The sequence below is a fragment of the Symsagittifera roscoffensis genome, chromosome 10 (assembly GCF_963678635.1).
Source record: "Symsagittifera roscoffensis chromosome 10, txSymRosc1.1, whole genome shotgun sequence".
NCBI lineage: Eukaryota > Metazoa > Xenacoelomorpha > Acoela > Convolutidae > Symsagittifera > Symsagittifera roscoffensis.
In genome coordinates, this window is record NC_087071.1 from 31,349,373 (window position 1) to 31,363,548 (window position 14,176).

Genomic DNA, 14,176 nt, shown 5'->3' on the forward strand with positions numbered 1-14,176 from the left:
TCAAAAGAAATCGGTTGAAAAATCTGATCACTTTTTCTTTTCAGCCATCAGCGTACCTTCGTGCTGGAAGTAATGGGCCGTCACTGTGGCTACTTAGCCCTTGTTGCCGGAATAGCCACAGCTGCGGACTGGATTTTTATTCCAGAGGACCCCCCTGAAGATGGGTGGGAGGAGGCGATGTGTGAAAAATTGAACCAGGCGAAGCATATGGGACAGAGACTGTGTATTGTGGTCGTGGCCGAAGGAGCCACAGATAGACACGGAAAACCAATTTCAGTTAATGATGTGAAAAAGGTACTTCATTTTGCGAGACTGCTTTTTGGTCTTTTTACTTAATCCACCAAAGTTCGTAAATTTTGAAATATGGAAACTAGAAATGACAGTGCTCGATGCTAATTGGCTGAAATTAAATTCGTTGCAAAAAATGAGAAAAGTTCGTTCAATTAGTTATTGATGCTCTAATAAATTGTATTAGATGGAATCAGTAAAAAGACCCCTGCTTTTATCTGCTAAGCAATCAGAGGTATAGTTGGTAAAGTTAAAACTTAACTGAGCTATGTTTTACATGCAAGAGCTCACCTTACAAAAGGCAACGCTTGAGTGATTTTAAACCGACAAAATTTTGATTGGTAGACAAACATCACTACCACTGCGCCAAGGTTTAGTTGTGACGGAAAATTTCTATTTTTTATGAAATTTGATCACTTGTGAAGGCCAGTATCCTTAACTTAGAATGGAGTTTTTGCCACATTCGCTTGTACTTTGTCCCGAGGAGGAAGACCAGCAAGCCTAATTTGAAACAGGACGTGAAAAAGGTTCATCTTTGCTTGAACATGAAGTTATAAGGTGTCATACAATTTCACGAAACATTTCATTCCAAGTTATACAGAGTTAAAATCGTTCTTGAGTAAATTCAAGACTTAAAACTGAAGGAGGAAACAAATTTCACTTTGGTTAAGTAAGCCCTTTTGAGTGTGACAAAAATGGCCGTCAAGATAATACCGGTTTAGCAAAATTCGGCGAAATCAAAAAGTAAAAGCGGTAATGAGGTATCACACTTTTCGATTTTTATTCCAGGTTTGTGCTATTGCTTTTCAATGGTGACAATTTTAAACTCTGTAGTCATCAAATGCCTATATTCTGGCCGGAAAAGGATCTATGGTTGCTTCGAATGTAACTTCCAATAATTTTTTGGTAATTCGGTTAACTTTTTTAAAGTCGACCAAATATGTTTCCTGAGCTCTGCCTACAGGTCCAAGACGAGCCTTTTAGGAGAATATTGCTTTTGGTCCTTTTCGGTAGGTCTTTACTTCAAAAAAGAAACTTTTTTGTTGAAGGACCAGCAAAGGATATCTTGAAATATTACCAGAAATTAGTGAAAAATCATACAGGCTCTAAGCCAACTAAATTTATCGGACATATCATCACATTGGGCCCTTAGATGATTTTACAACGATTTTTTTCTTAAATCAAATTCGTATTTTCTTAAGTTTAGTTGAGCGTTTGAAACAATAGAAGATATTACTGCTTTATTTTGTGGTGCAGACAGTACGCACGCTGCTGTGTGATTGGGGCAATTTAATCTTAATATGGTTTGCTGTTAAAATTGGCCTAATTGCTGTGATAAACTTTATCGCAAGATTTAGCCTAATTGTTGTGATAGACTTATTAAATAAATTTATAGATGTAAGATGTAAATGATATTATATCACAAATCAATCATATCAAAGAATCAATCAAAACCGGAATCGTAGGAGAGGCACAGAGTTTTTTCCAAAAATTCATTGAAGTAATCAAACTTCAACAACGGAGAATAGTAATTCTAGAAAACGAACAATGTTAAATAAGAGAGAAAGTTGTTGAAAACGCCAACGATATACACGAAATATCAGAACGGGTTGTAGAAGTAGAGAAATATTCGAGAAGCTCTGCTTACTTTTTGTGAACCTTGACTATGGTGAAAACCTGACATCAGGCATACTCAGTTTCGTGCGTCACTATCTGAAAGTCAATATTAGCGTCAACAATGTAGCCGCCTGTCAGCCTTTGAATTATAACTCACGATCACCAGTGATCGTTAAATTCATTTTTTATGCGGATAGAGATATAGTCTGGAGAAGGAAAGGGTGGCTGAAAAACGTTCGAAATTTAAGAAATCTTCCTGTCATGATCGAGGAATGCCTAGACTCTAGAGACTGAAAATTAAAACAAGAAGCTAGACAATTAGGATTACCAGTTTACACACACAAAATATATACGCCTGTAATGCCAATAGCTTCTCACAAGACCCCGTTCAAGTGAAGTTCAGCAATGAGCTTAAATCTCCCCCAGACTAGCGTAGCAGATAAATATCCGGGAGAGTCATTAACTGAAGCAGACACTAATGTTAATTATCGAAGTCGGCCAATGTTTGATAGTTTACAGTGTTACCCCTATGTTACCTCCACCGCTGCAAAGAAAACCCGAATCAGCAAGCAGCGTTCTGAGACCTAAAAGAAAAATCATGCTCTCACCACCTGAAGAAACAAATCATAGTAATCTAGCTAATGACATAATAAATGCTCTTGTACCAGCCATTGTTAGTGCCATTCAACCTGCTGTTAGAGTTGCTAGAAATTCGTCCCTTCATAAAGAAACTCCTTTTCAATTGGAAATGGATCCGATTAAAAGTTCATCTGCTGTGATTTCTGTGCTACTTATTAATGCTAAGTCACTTAAAAATATGTTGAAGACTTGGAAGCACTTATATGTAGTCTTGAATCTCCGCCGTCAGTATTATCTATAACTGATACATGGTTAAATACTCACGATGATTCCAAGGTTTTTCTTATAAAAGGTTATGATCAATACAGTGTGAGGTCTCGTGAATTGCGAGGTGGAGTTGTAATAATTCAAGCCCTGAAGGGGATCAACATTGTTGAAGAATTGCCGATTGCTATTGAAGAGGCTTCATCGGTGAAAACCTCACACCTTCGTTTCCAATTTGCCATAACGGTAATATAATAATATTCAAGAATAAAAAAACATGAGTTTATTGAAAATTTAAATACCTTTCTCAAGTGCACATCATCTCAAAAACCGCAGGTTGTATGCGGAAGTTTCAGTATAGATACATTAAAAACCAATTTGATAAGTGCTTATTACACGAACACCTTTAACTCATATGGTTTTGATTATATTGTCAAAGAGGCAACCCGAGTGTCATCAGAATTCAAAACTTGTCTCGATCATTTTTTAATGAGAGATATAGATAATGCAAATGTAATTGTCCTTGAACAGCAAGAGTTTACTGATCAGTATCCTATTAGTCTAAGTTTTCCAATAAAAAAAAAATTGGAAGATGGCCTTGAAATTTTCAGTTCAAAATTCTCCAATCTAGTTGACAAGTTCTTTTATTGCTCAACCATCGTTTAAAAGGTTTATAGATATCGAGTACTAAGAAAGTTTTGACAAATTTCACCTGCTTTTTTCAAAACAAACTCAATGAATATGTAGCTATTATACAGCGAAAACTTAAAGAAGAAAAGATTATCTGCATGGTTTACAAATCGAATAAAAAAACTCAAGAACCAAGAGAATTAAATTTCACACAAATTGGGTGATTGATAAAAACGATACGGACAAATAAAACCAATTTAAGCGAGCGCGGCAACAGTTAGAAAAAGAAAAAAACTGCAAAAACGACGTTTATTTCAACAATTACAATAAATGTATCGGAGACTCCAGACAAAATTTCAAACCGCTCAATTGACTAAAAGGACCACCATCGAGGGCATTATCAATACCCAGTTTTTCCTCGTGTTGCATTCTCACAGAGCATCCTTCACCTGCGACTGTGGTGGAACAATTCAATAATTTCTTTGTAAGCATGGGTTTAACTATGCAAAAAAAATATGTTTTTATCAAAGTCCCATATATCCTTCTGAAACAGTTTTCTTTTTTCTTGCAGAGATCAACTGCTAATGAATTTTTTCCTGGCAGTGCTCACTTACCCGCGAAAACTTCTTCAGGTGGTGACAATATAAACAACCAAATAATCAAAATAGCAGCCTCGGTCATTTTGCCAATTCTCTCGAAAGTAGTCAAACAATTCTTTCAAGAAGGCAACTTTTCGAATGAATTAGCAAAAGCTAAGGTTTTGCCATTACACAGAGGTGGATCAAAGAACAATGTAAACAACTATCGTCCAATTGCAATACTGAATGCTTTGAGTAAGGTTTATGAACAAGTTATGTACAATAGAGTAAATGCATAGTTCGAGATATTCAACTTGTTTTATAATCAACAATTTAGATTCAGAATTAAGCGTAGTACTATTGATGCCTTAGTGGAGGTAACTGAAAGGTTAAGTATGAAAAAAGGCTACAAGTTCAATTTTTTCTTGGATCTCAAAAAAAGCATTTGATACTATTGATCATAACATGCTAATCAAAAAGTTGAACGTTTACGGAATAAGACGCAAAGCATCAGATTGGTTAAGCAGTTATCTAACTAATCGTCAACAGCGTGTAGAAATGTCTGGAACAAGATCTACCTAGAAACGCAATGTTTGCGGTGTGCCACAGGGCTCAATTTTAGGTCATCTGTTCCTTATCTATATAAACGATCTTCCTAGTACAGGTAAAACAGTGAGGTGCTTCTCTTCGCAGACGATACAAATTTAAGTGCGCTAGGATGCACTGCTTTTGAACTTCAAAATGATTTGAATAAAAGTGTTTGGTTAAATGCTAACAAACTTGCCCGGACAATGCAATTGAAAGTAGGGTTAAGTGCTTCCAATTCAAACCAATCATTTTCTATCAATCTAGAAGACGGTAAAATTGCATCTTTTTGCAAGTATTTAGGGACTAAAATAAACTCCAAATAATCATTTTACACTCAAATTCAACATGTTTCGAAAAAACTAGCAACTCAAAGTGGAATAATCGTTTGTAAACATCGCCATTTTGTTCGCAGAGATCAGCTCATCAGTTTTTTTTTTAATTCCAATATTAAACCATTGATTCATGTATAGGGCTGTTGTAGCTACTCGTCTCCAAAACCTATTCTCCTTTAACTAAAAAATTATCAAGTTTATTTACTTCCGGAAGCGCGGCGACAACGCAAACGATCTTTTTGCAAAACACTAAACTTTGTCAGTCTATGAGCTTCATATTTACGAACTACTAAAATTTAAGCTGAAGTCGATAAATGAATTTCATTCAGAAAGTTAACTTAATGATCTTTTCGTTGTTGAAAACAAATCTGTCTGTACTCGGAGATCAATTAAAGAGCTGCTATTCCAACTCACTTCAAAGACAAAGCTGGAAAAATGTTCCTTACGTTCAAGATCTATAAGGCTGTATAATACCCTCAAAGCAACTGGGTTTTTATCGCCAGATTCGGAATGTTTATCTTTTAGTAAACTACATTATATAACACATGAATTGAAAAATTCTTACTTTTTAAATAATTCAGAATTAATTAAATATATATTCACATAAGCACCCGTGGCGTAGAGGTAAAATATGCGACTGGGACACCAAGGATCATGGGTTCCGGGAAAAATAAAAATGGTAATAAGGGCTCAAGAATTTACTGCGTTAAATCTAACAGAGGGATAATAACTGGGAATGAGTAACGGAAGGTAAATGATCAGAATAGGAGAAGGTAAAAAAAGAAAGAAAAAGGGTTAAAGGAAATTTATTAATTTAAATTATTTTTCAACAACTTGTTCGGAATTTTTTTAACCTAATTACAAAGTGTTTTTACAGTCCATGGCGCAGCGGTAAAGCGCCGCGATTTGTCGCCTGATCCATAGGTTCAATCCCTTCTGGGAACCTTGTTTTTACTTTTCGTGTAAAGGAAAAAGAAAAAAAAAGGTTCCCAGAAGGGATTGAACCTATGGTTGCGGCGACAAAGCCCGGCGCTTTACCGCTGCGCCATGGACTGAACGAACATTTGTAATTAGGTACAATTTATTCCGAACAAGTTGTTGAAATTTAATTTAAATAAATAATTTTCCTTTTTCCTTTCTCTTTTGATATATATACTCGTTTGCTTGTGTTTAAATAGACAGGGTAGATTTGAAATAGATCAGCTGATCTCGTTATTTAGCTTTTCAAAGCAGTTATTCTAATTGGAAAAATGTTTGAAAATATACTCTGTAACTTTGATAAATTAATTCTTTTTTTTCAAATCATGTATTATTCGATGTTTTTGTTCAACGTTTTTTGCCGGTCATTTCAAAGTAGAGCTTTCCAACTTCATCGCTGTGACTTAAGTGAACAACTGTTACATACTTAACATGCGTTACAAATCGGAATATGCAGTGTTAATAAAAAATAACAACAATCACCGCAATTCTAAAAGGAAACAAAGGCTGTTAAAAATAACCACTGTCCACTTTTTTCATAGTTAGTGTCATATTGTTGGCAATATCCCTTTCGGAAGGAGACCGAGTCAAAAATCTAATTAACCGTATCAACTATTATGCATGAACTACATAATAAGAAGAAACAGGCAAATTAATTTAAAAGAGCAATCTGCCTATTTTAAGCAATTTTTAGACTACTTTGAGACATACTTTTTGTCTTAAAGTGAGATTTTGCAAGAAAAGTTTTCTGACCGGTCTTTTTTTTTGTTCCGACCATTTGAATAACGTGGAGGAGCTTTGTATTCGGGTGCGCTTTAGTTTTTTTATTTTCCACGCAAAACTGTTTTACCGTGACTGTCGAATATGCCTAAGTTGAAGTTTTTTGCTCATTATTTTTTATCTCACCACGCAGTAAAAACGACACTAATTTAAAGGGAAGAAATTTGTGTTTGCTCCTTGCACAGTAACCGGCTATCCTTGTTGTAATTTCATTTGCCTGTTTGAATTCTTTGCAGCTCTCTATAATTAGCAGCAAAAAAGTTATAATTAAATAAAAAGAGGATTTGACCTATTTTGGAAAAACTTAGCATGCAAAACCTAAATTATCAGGCCGAATTTGTGTCTCAAGGTAGTCGGAGAAAACTAATTTACATGCAATATTTGTCAAAATGGAAAGAATTTGCAAGAAAAAGTTTCTGACCGGTCTTTTTTTTGTTCCGACCATTCGAAAAATGTGAAGGAGCGTTGTATTCGGGTGTGTTTTAGTTTTTTTTATTTTCCAATATTTGTCAAAATGGAAAGATTGCTCTTTTTATTAAATTCTGTCTGTCCGAACTTTTTGCATCTCTCTATGCAATAGGCTAGCATATTTGAATTTTTTTTGACCTGCGGAAATACGCCCAAATCAATTGTTTGCTCTTTTTAACTAATTTCATCTATTGCAGATTGTGGTAGCTTTTTATTCAATAGTTAAAGCGCGAGAACAAATTAAAAGCACCTCCATTTAGATTTATCAAAAGTCCTGGTCAAAGATGCTTGCTGAGCCTAACAGCAAGTCAGATTACAAATCGAATTCTTTAGTCTTGATTTTGAAGTTTAACAATTCCAATCGTTTTTTATATTTCTTGGTTTTAACTTTACTGTGTATTGCTTACTTTTTATCGAGTGACAGTTTGCAATACTTTTCAATTGTTGGAACTGAAAGCTGTGTTGAACGTTCATTTGCTAGATTTGCAACTGAATCTGAAAACAACTTAAAACTAAAGCTATCGAAATTTTCAAAATGTCTTGAAGCCAATTGGAACCCTAGGCATACAACCCATTCACATGCGCCTATACGTTACATGCCCAAAGGAGAAAATATTATCTTTTCAAATCTTTCAAATGCTTCATTTTGCAATTCAAAACATACTAATTTACGAGTTCTCGTTATACATAGTCGGTGCAACAGCTCGGAATTAAGAAATGTGATTCGGAGTACTTATGCGGATTTTTCGAAGTACCCGAAAGATAGTCTAATTGGGAACTGGACGAAGCTTTTCCTGGTCGGAAAACCGAATTCTGAAGCCGACCAGCTAAAAATTACAGAAGAAAATTATGAATTTGGTGATATTGTAGTTGCGAATGTAGAGGAAGGGTATTATCATCAAACATCATTGCAGTATTTGATTGGACTGAAGTTTGTTTCCTGTTTTTGTTCACATGCTGATTATCATGTGAAAGTTGACGATGATACTTACTTGAGGCATTTCTTTCTTGCTCTTTGATCGCGGTTTTGATCATGTTTTTCCTCAAGTTATTTTTTGGCGACATAATTAATGATTGAGTAAATTTTTTTCGATACTATTTTTTTCCGGAGTTTTTTTGTGGTCCATGGGTGTACTTATCTGTTTACGCTTGCGGTTAGATTTTTTTCAGGTTAACAAACTGTTTAAAAACATCAGTTGATTAATTTGGTAGGTTATAACAATTTCAAGTTTTTAGCTGCTATAGCATATTTGGTCTAGGTGTAACGACTACGTCTGGGGTGGCCGATGTTCTAGGCTCGAGTCTAGCAAGGGGCTGTTTTTTTTTCAAATGGGATGTATTGTGCTTCTAAAAGCTGTTGGCCTTGTCAGGTTATGTTTTATCGGTATAGTTGCCACATCATGGAATTTCTTGCGCTGTTAGCAATTTTCGTGCTGGTTGCAAGTGCTCCTTGTGCTTAGTAATCCAGTTTTCTCAAATTTGGTCACCTGTGTCCAAAAAGTGCCAATCATAATCTTTTCTACAATTTCAAAGAGTTTTAAGGGTATCCGTTCTCTAGCCGTTTTTTTCTAGTTTCCTCTTCCATGCGTCCATTGACTCTTATCCAGCTGTCCTATGCAACCTGTTTTTGTCCTTAATGGCTCTTTTTATTTTTTTTTGGCTTGATGCCCTAATTTTGCATCGCTTGAAGGGAATTATATTGTTTATGCCCCTCTCCGGAAACGCACTTAGTTCTTAGTGTACCAAAGCTTTGTCGGCGTAGCCGCCGCGTGATAATTTTCTGAATACTCATTTAACGCCGCCTATCGTTATCTGGACGTTTTTTTCTCAATTTGAAATTTATTTGAGACAAAATTATGAACTTTTTGTAATTGTGATTTTTTGACATTTATACACTTGCGAGAGCAAGTGTCTTTTAATCGGGAATTAAACTTTTTTCACCTAAACAAGTTTTCTTACAAGAAATTGAACTTGCTTTGATATTGAACCTTATCAACTTCCCTCCCCTTTGGCCTGGAGTAGGACTTTGTGTTTTCAGTATTTGAAATTGAATTTTTTTCGGTTTAAATTGAATTGTCTGCTGAAAGAAGTCGTTCGTCTGCTCAAATACTGTCGGCTTAGATGTCACGTCACAGTTTTTTTTGTGCTGTAAGCAAGTATAATGGTAGCTGCAAGTTTTGTTTATTTTAGTTCAGGGGGGAAATAACACTTACTTCTTTTTAGTGCCTGCAAAATCCCTAATCTCTTTTTACTTTACCCCACTGTTTACAGACTTCGAAAAAATCTGTGACGCAGAATATTTTATCCATTGTTTTTTCGTTTCCTCAAAACCTACCTCCCAAATCAGAGATTCTGGGTTCAATGGATAGATCGGTTTGTGGGAAGCTCATCTGTGCAAACGGCTGCTCCAAATGTTTTAACACAAAAGGTTTTTGCCGTCGGAATAGTCAAATATTTGATTTTTTGACTTATAGGAAGCTCTTTGTCCGTAGCGGTCGTTCTCAATTTTTTTAACAGAAAAAGTTAGCTCCCTCGGAAAAGTCAAATTAATGGTTTTTTGACCGTTCTTGAATTTTTTTCTCGAAATTTATCCTCTCAAATCTTAGATTTTGGGTTCAATCAAAATAAAAAAAAACGGGTTGTGGAAAGCTTGCATTCATAAGCGGCTAGGCGCAATTTTTCCACTCACAACGTAATGGCCCTCGGAAAAGTAAATTTCTTTTTTTTACAGTTTTTCGAAACAATTTGACCTTTCTTGAAAGCTACCCTCCTAATTATGAGTTTATGGGTTCAATCGTAATAAAAATTTGTGTGAATCTATTCTGCATAAGTAGCTACGCCCAAATGTTTTTACACAAAAACCTACGATTCTCGGAAAAAATGACATTTGATTTGTTTGACCGTTTTTTGGAAACTTACGACAACATACGATGTATTGATGAGTGAATGAAAAGTAAGAAAGAACAGTGCCTATTATTAAGGTTAGTTAAGCTGGACTTTGTACTAAATCATTACCAGAACAAGTATAACGACCTAGTTATCAGTCCTAACACGACCAATTTGAAACGAGAATTGAAAAACGACGAAAACAATGCAAGAATATACACCGGGTCGGAATGTAGCGATGATCACCCCATTCTCCGAAAGGTCATTCATCAACCGTAACTGACTGAGAATTGATTAAAACCAAACATCAGAAATTATCCTAGGAAACTTGAATTATCTCTTTGTCCCATTGCGAAAGGAGGGAATTCGTTAAAAGTTACATTATTTTTATATGCTTGACCTTTAACTTAGTGGCTTGATAGTAATGAACGTAGTAAGTACTTTTTTATAGGTCTTGGTGGTTTTTTTTTCGTTTTTTTTCCACGCTCAATTTTGATTTTCGATTTCTTTTTAAGTTCACTTCAATTCCTTGATTAAAAGGAAGGCAAACTACACTATCGAACAGTGAAAGTGTACAGATCGCAAAAAACGTATTTACTTCTTATTTCGAAAGTGGATTTTAATTTTCTAGTTTCCCAGTTGAACAACTAATAAATATACAAACAAACAAATATAAATAAATAAACCTATATTTTACCTTTTGATCCATTTTTCTCGAATTGGGTCAATTTTATTATAAAAGTGCAAATCATAAATTGTTCAAGTAATTCAAAGAGCTTTAAGGGCATCTATATTTTTTTTGATTTTCGAAAGTTGCGATTTTTTCAGGAAAGTCGGTGTTTTGTAATGTTTACTTGCGTTCATTACTCTTGAATAGCTTACTAAGATAAATTTTCAAAATTTTTGAAAACAATTCGCGCTATGAAATAACTTGAAATATTTAGTTCATAGCTTGAATAACTTGATCAGAAAAACTGGTTCATTGACTCTTTTCCAAATGTCTGTTGGCTATCCTTAAATATTATTCAAAACTTTTCCATAAAGTCCCGATCGACCATACATAGGCTTTGTTCTGCTGATTTTTTTGAAATGACAAAATGTGAAATTGAACCCAATCTGATTACATGTAATTTTATCTTTGTTGGTTTTATAATTTTATAAGCTATCAGTGACAGCATTGCATTGGTTTGTAGGCTAGGTTATTTATGCAATCTAAAAATTGTGTATTAAAGCAGTTACAAAATCGGTTCTTTTACGGTTGATCTCAGAATCGGTCTAAACATTACGTTCCTTACCACCACCTTGCAGGAAGTCATTATCCGTTCTTCTGCTATGGACCATTGAACGTATTTTCTATGAGTGTTGTCCATGATTTGGCCATAGACTGTCCACACCATTGTGGAACATTGTCAGAAGAAGATTTTGAAGAAAACAAAAACAAATATTGTTGGATGAAATTCGACGATGTTTTCATAGGGAAGGATCTTTTCCATTCGATCAACTATAACAACTATAATAAAAATAACTAATTATATCTATAATAACTACAAATAATCCTTTAACCCATTTTAAAGTTCCAATGTGAACTGAGGACTATAATAGCGATCTTGGGTCTTGCCTTAACCTGCGCACTGATGCGAGGAATTTTGCTTCGCGTTTTATTGTTTTTATTTTGGCGAACCTGTTAATTTAAATTCAAGAAATTTCTTAGCAAAATTACGTAACCAAACATTAAGTTTCCATTCACATCTTGAGTGTTAATGGAAAAGATATTTAGGATCTTGCCTTACGATTACCCAGAGAACAAGAACTTTCCGCTTCCCGATCGAAGATAAAGTTGCTGTTTATATCCCTGACCCAATTTTGATGAAGAAATCAACTCGTGAAAAGTATTATGCAATTCATAATTTGAAAACAGCAGAAGCGATGGAATCAGTTCATAGATTCTATGAAGAAGAAAATGTTTTTGCGTAGATCGCAATCGAATTTGTTAACCGTAGTTTGTTATAATTTTTAAACAATTTAATTGAGCCCACTGCATTTGATGCTTTAGTATTTCGTATTTTATATGGTTATGGAACAGAAAAATTGTCAGCTTTACTTTTGAAAAGGGAAATTTCTTTTCAGGGTTGGCTGTTTTAAAACAGGGGGGTTTTAAAACATGTTTTAAAACAGGTGTTTTTTATTCATGTTTTTAATTATTGTTTTATATTACGTCATACTGCAAAAATATGAAGCAAGCTATATGTTCGTATCACTTTTATGTTTTACCATGGCCTAAGTTTTGCCTATTTAAGTTTTTCATAATTGAAGTTTCAAATTGGTTCCATGTTTTTTGTCAGCCAAGAATGTGTGGTATAATTCTGACAAAGTAGTTAAAAATCTGAATTTTATACGTTTTAAAACGTTTTAAACGTTTTTTATTTAAAAAACTTGTTTAAAACCCAACCCTGTTTCTTTTCAGATTTTCCAGCGGAATAAAAATTTTATCTATTGATCCAGGTTTCTCAAGTTATGTTCATTTTATCAAAAAAGAACCGGTCCTAAATTTTTCGTGGAGTTCAAAGAGCTTAAAAATCATATAATTGTTTCGAAAAAAACTTCCTACGAAGTGAAACATAGAAGGGATCAAAGTAACTCCTAAAGCAATTTAAGCGAGGCGGAACTTATCATGGCTGTGAGAATAGATTTAAGGCTATTTTTGTCCCACAAAAAGATTTTGAATCATTGCTTCAGGCGAATTCAATCCAATTAATTCTAGGAGGGAAACTTTCATTTATTACAAAATATCTTGGAGGCTATAAAACTGACGTTTATGAAATAAGTCGGCTCGTTTCAAAGCAAAACATGTTTTTTCCGCCGGTAATTTGTAAAGTTATAATTAATTATGTTTTGATTGATAAGAACGGCCTCTGGCTATGAGTCGATTTGGAACAATTTTGATATAGTTACCGAATATCTAATATCGCCCCACCTCGCGAAATTCGATGTTGACGTAATCGTATTTCAACAATTACAGTACATTTTAATACAGTGACGTTTTTGGACCAACCAGATTCAAGTATTCTACTTAAATTTCAAACTTGCTATTTATTCACTGGAGGTTATAAATGCAGGAACCCAATAATACTCTCAACCAAGTGAACGATCTCCTGAAACAAATTAGTCAAATATTTAATAAAAAACAACTGAAAATTAGCATTTTAAAAATCCTCCTCTTTAGCGGAAAAAATTACTCCATGGTTACACAAATGAGCCTGCAAGCGTAGTGTTGAAAGATCAGTCCGTTTTTCTTTCGAGCAAATTGCAGAGTTCAGTGTAAGTTTTTATGCAAAGTTGATTTCGTTTTAAAACAGCATGATCTTCGTATATTAGCTGTGTAAGGCGCCTTCTTAGGTTCGCTGCCCTATCTCCGATTAAAATATGCATGAAAGTAATAAAATGGTTGATCGATTAATGCACATGACTCTAAGAGCGGAGGTCTGGGTTCGAATCCGTAGAATTGTAAGTTTTTTAATATGATGTTGTTTTTTGAATGCAAAACCTGTATTTGCCTATTTTTTGACAGTTCTTTGGTCTCTATTTTGGCCATGTTGACTTTAATTACAGGTGATGCACAATTTTTTCTGTAATTAATTTACATATGTCTAATAACGCTTGTATTCGACTAATTATAGCTTGGTTTGTTTTCTATTTCAATGATACTGTGCGGGGATTGATTGAAAATTGCCCCAGTAATAGTGTTTAAGAGTAATGAACGTAGTGAATACTCTTAAATAGGACTTGCTGATTTTTTTTTTCAGGAAAAGTCTTAAAAGTCTCTAATAACTAGAGATGTGCATTCATACATATTGATGCATTTATGAATGTACTTAGGTATATATGCACAGGTCAATTGAAATTTATTGGCTGAAAGTGACGTAAATAGCACTCTCCAAATACGAACGTGAAAATGGCCCGAAAAAACGTGAACTATGTCTAATTTCGAAAGTGAAATTTAGTTTATAGATTTCCAGCGGAATAAAAGCTTTACCTATTGATCCAGGTCTCTTTACTTGGGTTCATGTTATCAAAAAAGCGCCAATCATAAATTGTTCTAGAAATTCAAAAGCTTTAAGGCATCTATTTTTTTCTCTGAGATTTTTTCAAGAAAGTCAAAGTTTTTTTATGTTTACTTGCGTTCATTAC

The 14,176-nt window shown here is 34.4% G+C and overlaps 1 protein-coding gene and 1 long non-coding RNA gene across 6 annotated transcripts in view; both read left to right on the forward strand.

Moving 5' to 3' along the window:
- Positions 1–14,176, forward strand: part of LOC134855655 (ATP-dependent 6-phosphofructokinase, muscle type-like) — a 65,212-nt gene that overhangs the window by 29,944 nt on the left and 21,092 nt on the right. For all 5 annotated transcript variants that reach the window (XM_063872222.1, XM_063872220.1, XM_063872221.1 and 2 more), the window contains one exon: positions 45–294. In XM_063872222.1, the coding sequence (XP_063728292.1) occupies positions 45–294 (250 nt within the window). The remainder of the gene's footprint in view (positions 1–44; positions 295–14,176) is intronic.
- Positions 7,382–11,477, forward strand: LOC134855438 (uncharacterized). The gene is made up of 3 exons (XR_010164488.1): positions 7,382–8,099; positions 10,084–10,249; positions 11,257–11,477. It is a non-coding gene; the product is annotated as an uncharacterized LOC134855438 (long non-coding RNA).